Source organism: Paroedura picta, chromosome 10 (genome assembly GCF_049243985.1).
Source record: "Paroedura picta isolate Pp20150507F chromosome 10, Ppicta_v3.0, whole genome shotgun sequence".
NCBI classification, from domain to species: domain Eukaryota; kingdom Metazoa; phylum Chordata; class Lepidosauria; order Squamata; family Gekkonidae; genus Paroedura; species Paroedura picta.
This window is the reverse complement of record NC_135378.1, coordinates 31,977,702-31,993,472: the sequence shown is the minus strand read 5'-3', so window position 1 is coordinate 31,993,472 and position 15,771 is coordinate 31,977,702. Positions and strand designations below refer to the sequence as shown.

General features: G+C 46.1%; 1 protein-coding gene across 8 annotated transcripts in view; it reads left to right on the top strand.

Annotated features, from left to right (window-relative positions):
- The window catches only part of DLC1 (DLC1 Rho GTPase activating protein), a 415,065-nt gene that overhangs the window by 346,733 nt on the left and 52,561 nt on the right, over positions 1-15,771 (top strand). The window contains exons 1-2 of one of the 8 annotated variants that reach the window (XM_077302066.1): positions 10,629-10,981; positions 13,326-14,425. The exons of 4 other annotated variants lie outside the window; for them this stretch is intronic. In XM_077302066.1, the coding sequence (XP_077158181.1) occupies positions 14,398-14,425 (28 nt within the window). In that variant the 5' untranslated portion in view covers positions 10,629-10,981; positions 13,326-14,397. Of the gene's footprint in view, positions 1-10,628; positions 10,982-11,422; positions 11,840-13,325; positions 14,426-15,771 lie in introns of those variants that run through there. 3 more of the 8 variants (XM_077302065.1, XM_077302064.1, XM_077302067.1) reach the window with 3 other exon arrangements.

The window sequence follows — 15,771 nt, the reverse complement described above, 5'->3', positions numbered from 1 at the left end:
GCACCATTGGCAATTGCTAAACATTGCAAGACCGTGACTCCACATGCAGGGAGGAGTCCTCATTTTGCTCTAACTAACAGAGTTTTCTTGCAAGGGATTTCCCTGTGTTTTTCCTTCTTGTCTGCCACTTCCCCAAGGTTGGAAAATGCAAGATATGCAATGTGCATAAATCAAAACAATATGAATCATATTGGATGGTGCTTGTAAATGGTTCGTCATCTTCTTGAAGAGGAGCAACGAGTGGAGTGACTCGAGGATCTGTCCTGGGGCCTTTATTGTTCAACATATTCATAAATGATTTGGATGAAGGAATTGAGGGGACGCTTACTATATTTGCTGATGATACTGAACTGGGAGGAGTAGCAAGCAAGGCAGAAGACAGAATATGGATACAGGATGATCTTGACAGGCTGGAAAACTGGGCTAAGATGAATAAAAAGAATTTCAATAGTGATAAATGTAAAGTTCTGCATTTATGTAGGAAAAAGTAAATGCATCATTATGGGATGTGGGAGACCTCTCTCGGCAGTACTATGTGTGAAAAGGATATAGGGGTCTTAGTAGACTATACACTGAACATGAGTCAAAAGTGTGACTTGATGGCTAAAAAGGCAAATGGGATTTGGGGCTGTATCAAAAGAAGTGTTGTGTCCAGATCAGGCAAGGTGATGGCACCGCTTTATTCTGTTCTGGTTAGATCTCACTTAGAATACTGTGTTCACTTTGGGGCACCACAACTGAAGAAGGATGTAGACAAAGTGGAGCACATCCAGAGGAGAGCAATGAAGATGGAGACCTAGATGTATGAGGAAAGGTTGAGGGAGTTTGGTCTGTTTAGCCTGGAGAGAAGATGACTAAAAGGTGATATAATAGCCATCTTCAAGTACATGATGGGCTGCAACATAGAGGATGGAGCAAAGTTGTTTTCTGTTGTCCCAGGGGTTTGGACCAGAACCAGTGGGATGAAATTAATTCAAAATAATTTTTGGCTTAACATCTGGAAAAAGTTCCTGACAGTTAGAGCAGTTCCTCAGTGTAACAGGCTTCCTCGGGAGATGGTGGGTTCTCCTTCCTTGGAAGTTTTTAAGTAGAGGCTAGATAGCCACCTCACAAAAATGCTAATTCTATCAATTTAGGCAGATTATAAATGGGTGGGCAGAAGGGATTGTGTCAGTGCTTGGTTCTTGTGGTCCTTTTTTGCATGGCCAGGGAAATTCCAATCACCACTTTGGGGTCAGGAAGCAAATTTCCTCCGTGACAGACAGGGATTCTGGGATTTTTTGGGGGGGGACATCATCTAGGCATCTAATTGGGGTCACTGTGAGTGGGCAGGTAGTTGTGAATTTCTTGCATTGTGCAGAAGGTTGGACTAGATGACCCTAGAGATCCCTTCCAACTTTATGATTCTATGAAAAATACCCTACAGGGAGCATCAGAAGTGATGTGTATTTAGCATGGTTAGATTAGGAATGTCCTGTTTTGTTTTGTTTTTAAATTGTCTCCTCCCATGTCATGATTGGCTCTTTGGAGACTTCCTGCTCTTTTGAGCACACTTTCTTCCTGATTTCCTCAATAACAGAAGAATGACTGCAGACAACAGTTATACAGCTAGTTAGGACTATCTCCCCTTCTTTCTAGACAAAGTTGTTTCTCTTCATAATAAAACGTTATTTTTTTAAGCAGCTTGGTGCTCTGCTCCTCTTGGTAAATGTAAACTCCATCAACATCTCCTTGGGCTGCCAGTTTATTTTTATCCAACCTATAGTTGGAAGGGATCATACAGGCCATCTAGTCCAACCCCCTGCTCAATGGAGGATCAGTCTAAAGAATCCATTATAAGTATCTGCCCAGCTGCTGCTTAAAGACCACCTGTGAGGGGAGCTCACTGCCTCCTTGAGCAGCCTGTTCTAGCTGATATTGCTAGAGTGTTGGAACACTATAGAGGTTGATCTAGTATTGATATAAAGAAAACCCAGAAAGAACCTGCTGGTGACATCTGGGAAAATGGCAGCCCAAGGAAAATGACTTTGTTGTATTGGTTAGAAGTGCGGACTTCTAATCTGGTGAGCTGAGTTTTATTCCCCGCTCCTCCCTCACATGCAGCCAGCTGGGTGACTTTGGGCTCACCACAGCACTGATCAAGCTGTTCTGACTGAGCAATAATATTAAGGCTCTCTCAGATCTTCTTCTTCTTCTTCTTCTTCTTCTTCTTCTTCTACTACTACTACTACTACTACTACTACTACTACTACTACTACTACTACTACTCCTACTACTACTACGTGGGTGGTGAAGTGCCGAATTCTGCATCTGCCCATCCACACTCTTCCCAAACCCACTTTTTGTCCAAGGAAGATCACTGCAGAGCAGCTTTGGGAAACAGAGCATAAAGACAGAGAAATCCTGGATGATGGACATTTGAGTTGTTTCCACACAGCTGTTTGGCTCTGCCTTGGCTTCCCTTCTGGGAGCATGAGATGCCAGCTCATTTTCCATGCTACACTATGCTGCTTCTGATTTTCTTTCCTGTGCTCCTTTTTTCTTTCCATGTTCAGTCCCCCTTTTTATATAATCCAAAGGAAGATTTATACTCACTGCTTTAAAGTAACATTGATTTCAGTGGAAGTGGTATGTGCATGTTTAAATCTGTCTTACATTCTGTTGAGCTACAGTTTCTAGATGCTCAGGAGGGTATTTGCGATTCTCCTTTTCAACATGTTATCTTCCTAACAACCCTGTGATGGTGGTTAGGCTGCTGGCCTAAGATCTCCCAGGTCGTCTCTGAGCTGCCATAGTGAGGGGTGGTATATAAATGGAATAAATTTAAAAAATAAACTAATTCCATGGCAGAGTGGGAAGTCAAACACAGATAACCCCAGCCGAAGAAGAAGAAGAAGAAGAAGAAGAAGAAGAAGAAGAAGAAGAAGAAGAAGAAGAAGAAGAAGAAGAAGAAGAAGAAGAAGAAGAAAAAGAAGAAGAAGAAGAAGAAGAAGAAGACGACGACGACAACGACGACAAGAGTTGGTTCTTATATGCCGCTTTTCTCTACCCGAAGGAGGCTCAAAGCAGCTTCCCTTCCCTTTCCTGTCCCACAACAGACACTCTGTGAGGTGGGTGAGGCTGAGAGAGCCCTGATATTACTGCTCGGTCAGCGCTGTGGCGAGCCCAAGGTCACCCAGCTGGCTGCATGTGGGGGAGTACAGAATCGAACTCAGCATGCCAGATTAGAAGTCCACACTCCTAACCACTACACCAAACTGGCTCACTTCAGTGTTTAAGCGTTGCTTAAACTGGAAAGGCATGTTTGATTCCCCCGTCCTCCACACACAACCAGCTGGGTGATCTTGGGCTAGCCACAGTGCTTTCAGAGTTCTCTCAGCCTCACCTACCTCACGGGGTGTCTGTTGTGGGCAGAGGAAGGGAAGGCAATTGTAAATCGCTTACTTTGGGTAGTAAAAAGCGGGGTATAAAAGCCAGCTGTTCTTCTTTTCCCCCAATTTTGTGTAGCACTGGATAAAGGACCTGAATGTTTTAAATGTGACAATTATGAGGAAAGTACAGCCATGTACACAGGATTGCCAAACACTAGGTGGGGCCTGAAGGTCTCCAACTATTACAATTGATCTCCATACAATAGAGATCTGTTCCCCTGGAGAAAATGAATGCTTTGGAGGGTGGACTCCGTGGTATTGTACCATGCTGAGGTCTTTTCCCTCTCAAACCTTGCTCTTCCCAGGCCCCACCTACCCAGTCACCAGCTATTTCCAAACCCAGAGCTAGCAATCCTGCTTCAGTCCATGGGAGGGGTTTCTCAGATTGAGTTTCATGTGTTTGCTAGGCTCTTAGACAGTCTGTGTTTCAAAACAGGACAATGGAATAATCCTCCTTTCTCCTGAGCTTTTTGCTGTCAGAAAACAATTCATTTTTCTGTGAGAAATACCTCCAACAGAGAAGCTTACCTCTATATAATTCACTAGTTTTCAGAGAGCCAGTTTGGTGTAGTGGTTAGGAGTGCGAACTTCTAATCTGGCATGCCAGGTTCAATTCTGCACTCCCCTACATGCAGCAAGCTGGGTGACCTTGGGCTCGCCACGGCACTGATAAAACTGTTCTGACCGAGCAGGAATATCAGGGCTCTCTCAGCCTCACCCACCTCACAGGGTGTCTGTTGTGGGGAGAGGAATGGGAAGGTGACTGTAAGCCGCTTTGAGCCTCCTTCGGGTAGGGAAAAGCGGCATATAAGAACCAACTCTTCTTCTTCTTCTTCTATCCCCCTATTTTTTATCAAATGAAAATTATGAAGAAAAATGTTTAAACATTTGAACCATGCGTCCATTCTGAAGGACAAAATATGGAAGGAAAAGGGGTTCTTCAGAGTTCAGACTCACCACATCCAAACACCAAAGGCCTCACTGAAGGCCAAGCCATAGCCAGAGGCCTAGAATCTCGTGCCTAATGAGGGAGCCCTGCAATCTGTCATGCTCTTTGCTGGGAGGATATTTATACCAACATTTAGAGCAGCCCTCATCTTAACAATCTCGGTTTTGTGTCAGCCAGTCAGATGACCTGTTACAGATTTGAAGTCCTCTGTATCCTGCTGTTTACGAGACTCAGAAATGGAAATAGCATGGGGCACTCCCGTTAGAGCGAAAAGAGGGGACAATGAGGTCCTTATGATCAGTTCCCATCATGCAAATGCAGTTAAAAACAAGAGAATGCACCTATTTAAGTGAATAATTGTGCCTGTCAGGCAAACCTTCACAGATGCTTTGCCATCCAGGCTACCAACCTCAGAAAATATCTTGCTTCTATCAATGGAAATGACCTCTAAATCAGTATATGATCATTAGGTTCCTTTCATGGGTGGGCCTGTGCTGATGAATTTTCTAGCTAACAATATTACAAGCCTTCAAATATAGAAAAGAACACTCTGTTTATTCAGCTTTGTTGAGACACAAGACAGAAAACAGTGTTGCTCTTCTGTAAATAACCTTACTTTAAGTGGAATGTCCCTTGAAATATGATTAGGATGGACATTACAAAACTGGCCCCTGAGCGCTCACTTCAGCAGCACATATACTAAAAAACTGGAATGATACAAAACTGACATTTGAGTTAGTTTTGTATATATATATATATATATATTTCTGCTTTGACTATTCAGGAAGACTGGATGCCTCCAAGAGTTGACAATGAGAAGAAAGTGAAGATTCAGAACATTAGAAAGAATGCAAATTTTGCTGGGATGAAAATAACTCCTAAAAAGTTATCTTTGAAGTCTTTGAAATATTGTATGATCCTTTCCACGCGGCACATCAGAATGCGTGGGCACACCCACACACATGGAGCAAAGCTCAGAAGGCTTAGGAGTCACCTTTCAAAACACAATAAATCCTAAAACAACCAGCAAATAAAGACATTTAGTACATCATTTTCCAATATACAAGGCTAAGTCAAAAAAAATCTTGCTAGCAGGGTTCCAGTTCACACATGCATGGTTTTTTTCCCCCCAAAACAATGTTCATTCCAAACAAAATAATTTTCTCAAAGGAAAATGTTTAAACATTTTCTCAGGGTCTTATTATGAACAAGATTTAAGAAAACTGGGGGGGAAAGGGCAGGAAAGTTCCGCGGATGAATTTTTTCCCATCACGGCAATGCACCTACTCATTCTTTGAGGGTAGCAAGAGCTCTGCTACAAGGATCTCATTGGGAAACCTCTCCACACCCATCCTACAGCACTGATCTTGCCCCTTCAGACTCAAAAGGACATTTAAAAAGGTGATTTGAGTTCCCCCAAAGATTCCAAAACTGCCATTTTGTCATAGTATAAATTGAAGAGTGCAGAATTCTTTGGGGAATGGTTAGAGAGATAGAAACACCACCTCCAGAACTGTAGAGTAGCATGTGCAAAAAAAAAAAAAAAAAGACCATGTTATATTCGGCCGACTCCAAAGCAATTTGGTACCATTAAAGTCAATGGGAATTTTCCCTTTCTGTCAGTTCTGTGATCTGGGAGAGCAGGAGGTTGAAGTAGAAGCACCAGATTTGCCAAATATCTGTGGGAGTCTCTCCTCAAAAGAACCCCCAGGTGTCAACAATATTGGACCAGGTGTTCAATTCTATAGGCACCCCATCTGACCTCCGTTGTTTCCAATGATGAGACAAGAACAGAAAATCTTTTTTTCCTCTTTTAGGGTGGCATAATCCTGATTTGTCAAGCATTTTCAGGCCTTCCTCAAAAGGTCACTATATACATGTGCTTAGCATACCACTAACAATGACCCTGTGAGGTAGGTTAGGTGGACAAAGAATGACTAGGCAGTGGTCGCCCATAGAACATTTCTAGAATATTCCATTGTGCAAGGGATTTTTTTGGCACATAGCATAATTCACTCACATGAGCTCATTTCTGCAATTGGAAGTAGTAAAGGCCAAGCAAAAGTTTACTGCAAGGTTCACCTGATGTTTGTGAGACCCCGTATACTTCTTGCCAAAAGTGCATACCTCTTGCCTTCACATTTACTATGAAGATCGCATGAGTTTTTCGTTGAAATATGTAGTGAGCATAATTGAGCAGAAGATAAAGGAGGCATCAGTTGAGAGGTATATTTAGCACAGATAGAATAGGAACTCCTGATTGATTTTCAAATTATCTTCTCCAGTGTCCAGATTGCTCAACAGAAGACTTCCTGTTTTTTTAGCAGCTTCCTCCCTGCTTGCTTCCAGAGCTGTTTTTGAACAACAGAACAATGACTGCAGACAGCAGTTAGTTAGACTGTAGGTCCCTCTCTCTCCCTTTCTATACATAATTGTTTGTTTTCCCATTAGAACTATGTTAAGCAACCTGGTGCTCTGTTCTTTTGCGTATTTAAACTCTGCCAATATCAGGGGTCCTTGCTCCAAATCAGAGTTTCTAGTTTGCAAATTATTTTTAAAAGGCTTCACCTTCATTTCTATTGTGACACAGAGAGAGAGAGAGAGAAAAGTGTAAAAGCCAGCATAGAAGGAAATCCCAGTGTCCAGTCTAGAAGCATCTGCCTTTGATGTCAAATTGCTCCTCCCTAATCCTGATCTGTACTCTTAAATGCTGAAAAAAAATGAAAGTGCTTGCTCCGGGGCACTTTCTTCCCCTTATTTTGGAGGGTTTGGGGCAGGATGGGTTGTGTGTATTAGACTTTTCCCTGGCAAAATGATGCCTGCAGTTCTGTAATTTGGATGCACCTTTAATACAGATTGCCCACCAGTTACCTCCAGTTTGGCAACTGAGACTTTCTGCAGCTATCTTCATATGGTGCAAGAGACTCTGAATTTTATGAACTAATCCTTCAGGAATGGTGTGAACAGAGGAATGGACCGCAGCATGAGCAACCAGATCAGATTACCATTCTGTGAATAATTTGTATTTGTAAAGAATATGATAAACTACAAAGCCAGAGTCAGCCAGAGTCAGGACTGAGAAAGGTGTTGCCAGTGGAACTGACACTATTTAATAGTTTAAAAAAAATACCCAAAACAGAAAAAGGTCAGAGAAGGGAAAATGAATAAACAGGTACCTTCTTTTTTAAAAGGGGTCTAACTTTATTGGTCAGGGTTCTATGTAGGCCTGAGTGCTGGTTAAGGTAGAAGGGTACTTCAAATGGAATAAGTAGTAGGGAGAGAAAACTGAGAATCTGGTTCAACATACCAATTAATCCTGGTTTTAATGCTTGGTTGTTCAGTTTTGCCATACAGTTCAGTTTTGCCATACAGAACTGCCTGCAGTTTGGAAAGCTGAATAAGATTCCATGCATGTGCAGTCCATACCCTCTCCTCTCCATCTCTAACCAGTGTTGGTGCTGAATTCTGATGCAATTGCGGGGGGGGGGGGGGGGTCCACACATTTTAATATCTGTGAGTAAACAACAGTTCCCAGGAGGCAATGTGCATGTGCAGAGTACCATTTTGGCCCAAGCTGTGCTAATATTACAAACAGGGTTAGATGGACGGGTACAGAGTGAAGCTTTTTTTAAAAAACTAACAGCATCCCAAGCCCTTTCCAAATCAGAATGAGAGTGATGCTCGTCCACCATGAGTTCATTTGCTTGCAGGGACCAGTTCTGCGAGTTGAGAGAGTACATGAAAATTCACCAGATTGACCCAGATAATGAGTCTCCAGAATGCCTAGATTTAATCAGAGCAAGTTACAGCAGTGGGACGAAAAGTTTTGCTTTTCATGCATGGATTGAAGAGGAGGCTTCTCTTCTCGTTCTTGACTTGTCAGATTAGGACTGGCACATCCCTAAAAGATGAGTTATGTTTGAAGTATGCAGCTTCCTCCCACACACACAAACATTGTTTGCCTTACGCATCAGACGCTGGTTCCTGAGGAGTACCACTATGAGTCAAAGGTTTATGAGTGCATAGCAAGGAACCAATCACCAGCATTTAGTAAAATTCCATAGCCTAGGAATGGCTGGATTAGGGGCTGAGCCAACAAGCAGGTAGGACTGTAGAAGCGCATGTCACTGCAAAATCCAATGAGGCACACCACAAAAATTCAGGTGTGGATTTTTGACATTGCTTTGCTTCTCTTAAGCAGTGCAAAGGTGAAAGAGATTTCCACATGCCTTTTGTTGTTGTTGTTTAATTCTTTCTAGCTCCAGGGGAATAAAACTGGGCATTACGCAACAAGTCTATAAGGTTTTCTCAAAAGACTGTAGAGTCTATGTGCCGTAATGACCGGAAGGAGGAATTCGGATTTAGAAACACTGATGTCGGACTCTGTGCTGGAGCCGCAAATCTCATTCATTCCATCTGAATTTGATCTCTCTTGTTGTGAGGAACAGCTCTGGGATGGAAAAAACTTCAACCAGTAAATTATTTTTGACACAACCCCGCATCCATGCTTAGTACAGTCCTGAGAAGCTGTCCTTCTAGATGGAAAACTGACACCGCATGCACAGCCAGATGTATTTATATTCTAATCTGAGACAAGGTTTGTTGTTGAGCTTTCAACAATCTCCCACCCTCCCTCTTGTCCAACCACATAGATCTGAACATCTTCCAGGTCTACTTCACCATAATATTCAAAAGAAGGTGCTACACTGAACTGGCCCATGTTTATTCTACACAGCACCAAAGTGGATGGTATGCCTCTCCTGAGGGGTGGGTGAAAGAATCCAGAGAAGCAGTGAGAAATTTGGGAGCAGTGAGGAATTTGGGGGAAGTAGGGCACAACAGCTACATTTTCCTAGCCAGAGACATTCCAAAAAGGCTTGCCATTGGCTCCTTCTGGGTAGCAGTGACCCTGGACATCCTTGGTGGTCTCCTATTCCAAAGCTGACCAGAGCTAATTCTGCTTAGTTTACTGAAGAAAATGACAAAGTTTAGGCGGTGCATTGTGTTTTGGATTTGTAGCAGACCTAATGCCAGGAAAGAGGTGTGTGTTCATATGTGTGTGGTGGGGAGGGGTGGGCTAGGGATCTGGCCTGGGACCCAAGGGGGTGGCAAACCAAAAAGGTTTGGGAACCATGGCTCTAGAACAGTGGTCCTCAACCTTCCTAATGCCGTGACCCTTTAATACAGTTCCTCACGTTGTGGTGACCCCCAACCATAAAAGTATACAAGTGTCCTTTCACAGAAATTAAACCAAAACTGACCAATGGCGTGGAGATCCATTGTTCATGGTTGTATATAAATAGGGTATTTTTCCAGGGTTTCTCAGCTCAGTTCTGCCTTTTGTCCCACCATGCCGATCTCACCCTTTTCCAGACAGACGAATGCTCTATCTCCATCTACCCCGCAAGGCTGTTGTGTGGGTGGCGCCCCCACCTGGCCAAGCTGCTGCCCTGCTGCGACCCCTGGGAAAGGTGACCCGCAAAGGGGTCTCGACCCCCAGGCTTAGAACCACTGCTCTAGAGCAGGGGTAGTCAAACTGCGGCCCTCCAGATGTCCATGGACTACAATTCCCAGGAGCCCCTGCCAGCGAATGCTGGCAGGGGCTCCTAGGAATTGTAGTCCATGGACATCTGGAGGGCCGCAGTTTGACTACCCCTGCTCTAGAGGGTGAAATCTGGAATGACCTGGAACAGGCATTAAACAAGCGTGCCACAAACTACAGTGGGAGGTGTTACAGGCACATGCACTCCAGGGGCACTTTGGCCCAGAACAGGTTAATAAAGATGTGAAAGTTCCACCTCTTCATTTCTAAGACGTTGTTCTTGGGAGTTTATAATGCACCTCGCTGTTTCTTGCAGTTCTCGTTTTCTTAAATGCCCATTCAGGGGTGTTTCAGGGGCATTTTGCCCAGGAATGGGTTAATAACGGGGTGAAAGTTATACTTCGTCTCTAAAATATCGTTCCCAAGTATCCCTAATGCATTCCACTGTTTTTTTTTTTTTTTTTTGCGGTACTCTGGTTTGCTTAATGCCTGCTCCGGCCGTTCTGGCTTCTGCCCTGTCCCTTCTCCTCCTGCCCCACTTCCACGAAATACTTAAAAATATATATATCAAGGCTGCTGCAATACATGGAGGCTCGAGAGAGAAAAGCCCCGTGGGTTCCGTCCCCCCCACCCCTCTGCCGGGTGGGCGTGGCCTCCGCGGGGTCTGCGGTGGGCTGAAGTTTATTCTCGACGGGGGAAAGCGCAGGAGGCGCCCGGCGGCTTCCCCTCCCGGATCCCCTGCTCGGCGCGGCGGGGGTGGGCCCGGCGGCTGGGGGGCTTCCTCGACGGGAAGGAAGCCGGAGGAGAGGTGGGGCGATGGCGCGGGCGGCCCGGAGCCTCCAAAGCCGGCCGAGCAGCCGCGGGCGCCGCCTTTGCCTGCCTGGCGCCTGAAGGGCTCGCAGAACGTGGAGGGCGGCGCTGGGCGGAGGGCAGCGATGAGCTGAGGCGCTGCCCCGAGGAGCCACCCTGGGACGCCGCCGCCGCTTCCTTGCATGCAGCTAGCCGCGCCGCTTCTCCCGTCGAGGCGCCAAGGGAAGCGGGGGATCATGATCCTGACACGTGAGTAGACCTGGCGCGCGGCGGGGCTGGGGGCCCCTACGGATCCGCACTCTCTGGGGGGGGGGGGGCTGCAGATGTGCCCCGGCTGAGTGGGGTGGGGGGACCCCAGCGGTTTCTTGGGCGACCTGACGTGCTGGAATGAGGGGGGGGGGCGGATGGACGACGACGCGGTTGCTTCAGGGCCAGGCGTCCACCCGCGGCGCTCTGCACGCGCTCAGAGGAGCCGCTCTCCGACATTCCCGCAACCCGGCGTGAGCTTCCCCAAGGAAAGCAGCGCCCGAAAAGCAAGGCGGATGGGGCCGGGAAGTGGAGCACGCCGGGCTCTCGTCCATCCCCCCGAGGAGGGGGAAGCGGAGGCGAGGCTGCGGTTAGGCGGCGGGGATCGGTGCTCTGGCTCCGGGCGGATCCCAGCGGGGCGAAGGAGGAGGCTGCTTGCCGGAGAGGAGGCGACGAGGGACGCGGCGGCTGCGGCTGGGATGTGGGTCGGGGTCTCCGGCGGGCAGAGGCGGCCCGTCGGAGGGAGACCCTTCTCCCGGCACGTAGGCGCGAAGGGCCGCGGGGGACGGGCGCCTTCCGCGGCGGAGGCTCTGGCGCGTCTTCGGCGGCGTCTGGTTTGTGTCACCCGCCTCGCGATTTCGGACCCGGCGGCGTTTGGGAGTTGTCGCGAACTAGCGCCTGGCGGCTGCGCAGCATCCTGCGTCTCCCGTTCGGGCTGCTCCTTTTCGTTGCAACGAAGCGTTTTGTGCAGATCAGAATCTGACCGGTAGCCGCGTTTGATCACCAGGCATCAACATAGACATCCAATCTAAAATCCCCCGGTGAGGCTGCCTGAGGAAATGACATTCCGCTTCCTCGAAGGTAATTTAAAAGTTCCGAGGAAAAGGAGAAGGCGAATCCGCGGTTGGCCGAAGCTATGCGGGCAGCTATCCCTGAAATGTGTTTTAGGTTAGATCGTTGCCCCCCTGCCCCGCCCGCTTCCCAGTTTCAAGCCAAAATGGTCTCTGTGACGGCATTCATCTGTGCAAGAGCGACTCGCACCTCTGTACTGGGGAGGGGAGGGTGCTAAAGGGAGAGGCCAAAGATGAAAGGGTTAAATTGAAGTGTGTGACTTTTTGTTTTTTTTTAGTGCCCAAGAGAAGGAAGCTAACAATCCCCTTTTGAAGTTTGCAATAATTAGTCTGGTGGCTCCCAGGAGCCAGATGCCTCCCTCCCCCCCCCCCAGCCAGTAGTGCCCTAGCTGATGATGTCACCCGGCGACCCTTTGATCCTTTCCAAGGAGGAACACCCCCTGCCAGTCATAAACAATCCTTTGCATTGCCAGCACAAACAGAAAACAAACTCTTCTTGTTGTCCAGCTACCTTGGGTACCACCCTCTCCTCCTCCCTGCCTTCACACAGACCTGCCAATGGGGCGCTTACGGCGTCAGAACACGTTCCCATTAAGCTAATGGAGCCCCTCTACCTGAATGGCAGTCAATTAGATGTATCATATTTAGGTTAATTGTGTAGGAGGCTGAGTGTTCTTCTTTAAGGATTTCTTTTTTCTCCCCTCTTCCTTTAAAGGATTCATCAGTGGTTGTTGATAGTGAAACCCATTTCTTCATATGTACTCCATTTGCTTTGGGGCAGGGAAAACAACAACTCTCCATTGTCATTCATAGTGAATTAATATTGTAGAAATTAAAGGTTGTGTATTGACATTCTTTGGGGCTGTTTTTTGGGGGGAGGTTTGCTTTTTGCATCCGGACAACCACACACCCTTTTAAACACCCAGCGACTCTGAGTTTTGCTATTTGTCGTCCCTAACAAAATCACAATTGAACATCATAAACTTTTGCCCTCTTCTGGGCCAGGTTGTTGATCCACTATGGCAAGTTTTGCTCACTCTCTGCTTGTCCCTCGGCTCCCTGCCTGCAAACCACGAGCCCTTCAACTGGACATGTCTGCTACTGAGGTGATGGTTGCCAAATATGTGTTGTCCCAATGAGTTATGGCTCCTTCCCCAAAAACTTGGGTGGGAGTGGGTCACAGCAGTAATGCATCCGCATGGCATGTAGGTTCGATCCCTGGCATATCCAGTTTAAAGGATCAGACAAGAGCAGAGACTTTTTTATCATGGCCCCTTCAGTTGTGCTGGCTGATCTCTTTATGGAATCACAGACTAAGGCATAGCTTACAGTATTTTGAAAGCAAGATTGTTTTTGCTCCTGCTTTTATTGCTTCATTTTATAGTTTATCGGTTTTGTATATGGGAAACTGTTGGATACAGCCGGTTTTATGCCTGTTCTCTTGAAATTCTCTTCCTTATTATGAGGCCCATCCCCACTGGTTTTTGTCCCTGCAGGTCTCTGATGCTCGCATAGCCCTTTGGGGATGATTGAAGCAGCAGAAAAGCAGGAACCCGGCCCATTTTCCAGTGGCAGAAATTCTAACCAGCAGAAAAGCAGGAACCTGGCCCATTTTCCAGTGGCAGAATGTTGCTTCCCTGCCCTCCCCCCTTTCATTCATAAAATATATGCAGATAACCTAACCAATTAGCCACACTTTCTGAGTCTGTTATAGCCTTTTTTCATTCATTCATTTATTCGTTTGTCTATTTATCAGATTTCTTACCCACTGCAAGGTAAACATGGCTGCACAGCAGAATTAATGAAGTTGCACAGCAGCATTAATACGTTTAGTTTCTGAAGATGAGGTGCTTGCATGTGATTTTGCAGTAATACGCCAAAGCAGTAGCAAAAGAGAACACTATGCAGATATCATCCTAAAAGTATCCCTATGATCAAGAAGATGGTATGCACCACAGATGTGTATCCCATGTTTTGTTGCCAGATTTTATGAGAGGACCCTCCCCTGCACAAACACCATTTCCAAAGTGCTGTGTACGCATGAAGCTGCTTTATACCGCATCTGACCTTTGGTCCCTCAAGGCCAGTATTTTCTGTTCTGACCAGTAGCAGTGCTTCAGGGTCTCTGGTGGAAATCTGTCTCATCACCTACTACCTGATCCTTGTAACTGGATGTCCCAGGGAGAATATTGGACTTTCTGTATGCCAAGCAAATGCCTGCCCACCAAGCCACAGCCCCTCCCCAATAGACCTTTCAAAAATAGACAATTCTCTTGCCTGACAATCCTCAGATCTCCTGGCTACACTACACACACACCATATGACTGACTGACTGACTGACTGACTGATAAATAAATAAGCGCATGGAAAATTTCCTTATTTTCTCTTTGAGCGGATCCTTCATTTAGTTACCAAAACTGCTTTTTATTTATTATTTAAAAATTTAAATAGATATTAAAAGCCTTTTGACAAGTGGCGCCCCCAAGGCAGCTCACAGCAGGATGCAACACATCAGTTACATTTTTTGAATTAGGGATTTAAAGATCAGTCGGGAGATTTGCAGAGGAGATGCTTTCTGAAAGGAAAATAATAGAAGGTGAGTATGTATGTGCATGAGAGATGGAGATGCGCTGACACATCAGCAGTTCCAATCTGGTTGGAACACACAGCCCACTGACTGCTGGTGTGAAACTGCCCTATGGTGCAGCTGGCTGCCCTATGAGAGGGAGGTGGCCTGCCATTGGATTTTTGTGTAAAACATGGACTGTGGCTCAGCCTAGCCCTGAATAGTTCCATGGTCATCAAGAGATCTCAATTCTTAATGGCCCCTGGCAACAAATGAGATCTTGTGAGATGACCTTGCTCAGCTGAAGTTCTGCCCCCAGCTCTTGGGAGATGAAATTTCAGGCAATGTGGCAGAATGTTTTGCTTGCTTGCAGTGTGCCTCCAGGTTTCGCCTTACACCTCATCTAGCAATAATAGCGGATTTGCTTTCCTTTCCGTTTTCTTTGCTAAGTGCAGAGCTTGCTGCCTGAGCGATGGTAACCTTATCACGGTCATCAATTACAAATGCATTTTCAGTCATGAGCAAGTGGGATCTACACAGAGTCCCTGCTGGATCAAGGAATTCCCAGAAGTGGGGATATTCCAGCTCTGGTTGCATTTGCAATGCAGTTTGCGAGGGACTAGCAAGAAGATAATAGGCAAGCAGATTGTGGAGTGCTTTTGGTGCATGAGCATCTATCATCTGCTCACAGTTTGATTAATTCAGCATGCATCTGGCCAGGAAGCTTGTTGCTAATTGACTTCTAGGTCTCTTAATTTTTCCTTTTGGGGTACCTTGCAAGTTGAACCAGATGGCATCATTATATTTGAACCTTCTACTTTGATTTTTCTAACCATAGAAGAAAGCTCCAAAGCTTATCGTCTTATGAAGTGCCTCGGAACCAAGAGCCCCATGTTAACTTTTCTGCTACTGGTTACCACCAGCTTAATTTTTCCTCTGGTCCACACGTTTGACTTTCCAACTAAAATCTGGCAGTCAACATGACCATTTCTGCATCTATTATATGCACAGAATTGGGTGTTACAGATCATGTTACGCTTTACCAACCTCTGTTCCCAAAATAAGTGGGTCATGGTTTTGAGGATGGAGCACCTGGCTGAGTGTCCAGAGACGCAAGCGACAGCCTTGCTGTGTTCTCCACTATGTAGGACTGCAAGTCATCTGTTCTTGGTACAGTGAGGAGCTACTTACAAGCATGGCTTGTGTTTCCCTGCACATACTTAAGTTCCCAGAGTATGGCAGAAGCGAATGTTACGCAGATGTGCCTGAAAGTCATTACTCCTAGTAATTCTGCCAAGTCCCACTTTGGTCTGATTTCTGAAGTGGCTGCGTACAAGTTGAGGGGGGGGGGTATCAGTACTTTGGGCATGAGAGGA